The sequence below is a fragment of the Octopus bimaculoides genome, chromosome 5 (assembly GCF_001194135.2).
Source record: "Octopus bimaculoides isolate UCB-OBI-ISO-001 chromosome 5, ASM119413v2, whole genome shotgun sequence".
NCBI lineage: Eukaryota > Metazoa > Mollusca > Cephalopoda > Octopoda > Octopodidae > Octopus > Octopus bimaculoides.
Genome location: NC_068985.1, coordinates 109,517,587 through 109,522,591, shown reverse-complemented (window position 1 = coordinate 109,522,591; position 5,005 = coordinate 109,517,587). Strand labels below are relative to the sequence as shown.

Sequence of the window (5,005 nt, the reverse complement as noted above, 5' to 3'; positions counted from 1 at the left end):
AGAGAGAGAGAGAGAGAGAGAGAGAGAGAGAGAGAAAGAGAAAGGCTTTGTTGTGGCTGTGTCGTAAGAAGGCTGGTTTCGAACCACATGGTTCTATGTTCAGTCCCACTGCGTGGCACCTTCGGCAGCTGTCTTCTTTTATTGTATCGGGCCGACCAACTCCTTCTGAGTAGATTTGGTATACGGAAATTGAACGAAGCCCATTGTGTTTGTGTGTATGTGTATCTGTGTGTGTGTGCTTGACTATCTCACAACTACTTAACCGGTGCTGGCGTGTTTACACCAAATTTATATCAAAAGTTGAGATTTCTTAAGTTTTAATGTTGAATGAAATTATCGTAACGTTATAAATTATAGATAATATTACAATTCTAAACAGATATACAAGAGTGGAAGCAGAATCAATTATTACACGAATGAAATTTTTCTTCTAAAAAGCATCTATAATAGTCAAGGTTTAATCTGTTACTTTGTGGGTACATACATACATAAATATATATATATATATATATATGTGTGTGTGTGTGTGTACACACACACACACACACACGCACATATACACTCTGGAGTATCCACAGTTTGTAACCGTTTCTTCAGATAAATCAACGTTGACTCATCCCTGAAGGTTATCGAAGTCATTTTGTCTATTCGATGTAATACGAAATATTACTTATTATTTCAATTTGTAGAGGCACTATGCATTAAAGATATATTTATGTATCTATCTGTCTGCCTAAATATGCATATCCATCTATCAATCTATCTATCTCTGTGTATATATATATATATATATATGTGTGTGTGTGTGTGTGTGTGTGTGTGTGTGTGTGTATGTATGTATGTATAGGTAATTATTAACGTCTTCCTTCTACAGGTTATCACGGTAAAAACAACATCGATATGGCACGCATCGATTACATTTCTGATAGTTTCTTTGATATCATGGATGACTACATGAGGATGTACCATGACAGAGACGGCAGAATGATGGTAGGTTAAACACTATTGTTCCGTTCTTGATGTAACCATGGTGAAACACGCACCCACACACAAGCTCTATATCTATCTATCTATCTATCTATCTATCTATCTATCTATCTATCTATCTATCTATCTATCTATCTCTCTCTCTCTCTCTCTCTTTCTCTCTCAATATATATATATATATATATATATATATATATATATATATATATATATATACAAACACACACACACATACATATACACGCACATGCACGCATATATATAAGACATGAATTCAGAGAATCTTGCAGCACTCACAGTAAGGGGGCTTCTCTGAATCTACATATTACACTACTCATATACAACTTGATGCCATAGATTGTCGCTTGAGGATCCATTATAGTTGGGCCCCTATATGTATTTGGAGCATATATCGAAGGGCTCCAAACAACCATAATGTAAGATCTCATAAGAGCTTTAATATAAACCTGTGTTTATACACATGTTTCATACACATGTTTCATACACACACACACATACACACACACGCACACACACACACACACACACGCGCACACACACACACACACACACACACATACACACACACACACACACACACACACATGTGTACACGTACATACAGATATATTTATATATCTGTATCTACCTTTATGAAATATGAGGCGTGAACTGTGATAGTTGCTAGGACTTCGGCACAAATGCCTAACTGTATTCGTCCCCAGCTCTGTGCAAGGTGTATTTGAAGTTTCCATTAATCTGGTAAAGCTCTTGACCCAACGGCAGATGCAGGATGTGGCAATTGAAGTGGGAGAGACAGCTGCAGTACACCAGTACTTGCAGTGGATGCTTGTCTTCGTTTCTCTCTATCTCTGCCTCTCTCTCTCCCTTCCTTCTTCCATCTCTGTCTCTGTCTCACTCACGACGACATTCCTTCTGCTTAGGTCTGGATATAGATTGCCCTCCAAGGTTTAGAATGATAAACACACATCTTACGTAACGATGGCGCACGTAGGACTTCATTGGATGTAAGAAGAAGCAATATAGACTCGTAGTAATGGCCACCTCTGAATAAGGCGTGAATCAGCTTAGAGACTCAGCTTTCCCCTGTGTACAGCACGATGGGCAAATATCTTCTATTATAGCCACGGGCCGACCAACGCCATATGAGCGAGTTTGGTTGACGCAAATTGTGCATAAGCTTATCGTATATGTGTGAGTGAAAGCGCGCGCGTGCCTGTGTCTGTGTGTGCGTTTGTATGTGGCGTGTCTTAAAGTTTGTGCTTGTAACCTCCATCACGTGACAACCGGAGTTGGTTTGTTTACGTTCAGCGTAACACCGTTTCCGCAACGAAACCGACAGTATAAGAAGCAGAGTTTATAAATAAATATATATATATATATAAATGAATAAATAAGCAAATAAAAAAGTTTCGATTTGTTCTGATGAATCCTTTCTTTCAAAGAGATGCCCCACCTTTGCCACAGCTCACGATAAGAACTGAAACAAAATAAGATAAAAAAAAATACACTCACACACACACACACACACACACACACACACACACACACACGTATTCATTTATCAAGAAATTAAAGCCACTTTTATTATAACGGTTTAGTGCATTGTATATCTAATTTCTATTTCGGACCTCATTTTTTTTTAATGAGGTAGGAATGCTGCCATATTGTACATTTGTTACGACGTTACAAACGATATCTGCATGCTTTTTTTAATTTCCTTTACAGTGGGACAGAATGTCTGACATGCGTCAACGTTACACTGATCTTGATGGTAGAATGGTAAGAACTTTTAGATATTTTGTTGTTTCACACTCTAATAAGTTATTGAGTACTTCCATGCACATATATCATCTGTCAGTTTATTTGTCTGTTTGTCTATCTGTCTATCTATCTACCCACCCATCTATCTATCTATCTATCTATTTATCTATCTATCTATCTATCTATCTATCTATCTATCTATCTACCTATCTATCTATCTATCTATCTATCTATCTATCTATCTATCTATCTATCTATCTATCTGTTTCCTGTTTAATACATTCAGTTAATCAATTTCACCATCACATAATTTCTGTCGCACACGTCAAAGTTAAAGCACAAACAACACACAGTAACCCTTAAATACGCATGCAAACATACATTGCATATGACAATTATACATCAGATGAAATATATAAAGACATTTAACAACACTATTTAGTCTGCGTTACCAGCTTCGTATTTGCTCTGTATGCAACGCTTGTTCGCTACTCTGTTGACATATATTCACTTCAACTGGCAGCGGAGTGGGAACATTTCTACTTTTGTGAGCTGGGAAATGATTTTACTGGGGAGGAAAGACGTAAACAAAAGAGATATATTTGATAATCTGTACTTTAAGTAATCTGTTGAATGCAAAGTTAGAGTTTGACAATGTACTACCAGTGTTATTGCTATTTCTTGATGGTGCCATACAGACTTATATATTTATGGCAGAGCTATTTAGTCAACCTCTCTCTCATGCGATCATAGTACAGGGCAGGGTCGTTTTAGCAGTATTATAGGCCTCCGGGCAATTCATTGCACAAGGCCCTAGAGTATTCATTGAATGACAGCAAGCCGTCACACGTATATATATTAGAAGTGGGTCCCTAGAGAGACCCCCGGGCAACTACCCAGCGTGCTCATACCTTAAGGTGGAACTGGAACAAGGAAGTGGGTAATAAATCTGGCTCTGAATCATTTACATCAATATAGATCATTCGACAGGGTTTGCCTTAAGCTTCGTGGTTATGCCTTTTTTCTTAGCTTCGTTTTCAGGGGTTGGATCGTTTTATGTACAGCTCAGTGCGATTTTACTTCGCCCATTGGTCCTGTTAAACGGCCATGTACGGAAGACGTTTACATTACCCTATACATCAGTTAAGTATGTCCTATTCAAACACTATTATAAATGTTGGCCCTTGAAACTGCACTGCAACAGTATGATGTGTAAGGATCACTCCGTTGCAACTTTATTATCGAGAATTGTGCTCATATACGTTAGGACAAAGGGATCATCATCAAAAGAATCCTCCTCCTCCTCCTCCTCCTCCTCCTCATCATCATCATCATCATCATCATCATCATCATCATCATCATCATCATCATCGTTACTATTACTATTATTATTATTACTAAATATTATTATTATTATTATTATTATTATTATTATTATTATTATTATTATTATTATTATTATTATTACTATTATCTCTTCTTTCTAGTCTAACATGGGTTATGACATGTCATCCGACATGCGACCTGACATGAGGTCAGACATGAGGTCAGACATGAGATCAGACATGAGGTCAGATATGAGGACAGACATGCAGTCCGGCATGCAACAAGGCATGCAATCCGGCATGAGATCAGATTTCACCTCTGGCCTTGGTTCCGACATGGGTCCTGGCTCTTACTCTGGCTCTTATTCCGACAGTTTCAACGAAGGAGTAATGGTAAGATTCTTATTTTGGTTGTCCATCTTCTCAACTATATATACGGATTAGACGTCTAGTTAATCTCTCCATCTCCGTCCAGTGCTCAAGCTTAATTTTAATCACATCTGAATCGATAAAACGGTTATCAATTAAGCAATGGTGTTGATAAAATCAACTATTTTACTTCCACCCTACTAAAATATAAATGGAGCCTTGTTCGTTTTCATTGATAGCTATCATCTATCCCAAAAGATTAACATCACAACTCTAATGACTTGAAGCGATTTTCTAACAACTTTTTAATTAGTTTTGGCCGTGTCGTTCTATGCTGCTATAGCATATTATATTATCTTGTAACAATATACTTACAATTATAATAACGTTTTCTTTTTTCATTTGAAAAGAATCTATCTTTATGGAATCAAATTGGAGGAATCATATATATATACATTTACACAACACCCACACACATACACACACACCCACACACACACTCACAATTCGCATGTATATATATATATATATATATATAT

At 37.0% G+C, this 5,005-nt stretch overlaps 1 protein-coding gene across 1 annotated transcript in view; it reads left to right on the top strand.

Annotated features, from left to right (window-relative positions):
* The first annotated feature begins 879 nt into the window (after positions 1 to 879).
* Positions 880 to 5,005, top strand: part of LOC106878679 (S-crystallin 2) — a 9,264-nt gene continuing 5,138 nt past the window's right edge. The window contains exons 1-3 of the mRNA XM_014927962.2: positions 880 to 990; positions 2,737 to 2,790; positions 4,260 to 4,490. Of these exons, the coding sequence (XP_014783448.1) occupies positions 901 to 990; positions 2,737 to 2,790; positions 4,260 to 4,490 (375 nt within the window). The 5' untranslated portion in view covers positions 880 to 900. The remainder of the gene's footprint in view (positions 991 to 2,736; positions 2,791 to 4,259; positions 4,491 to 5,005) is intronic.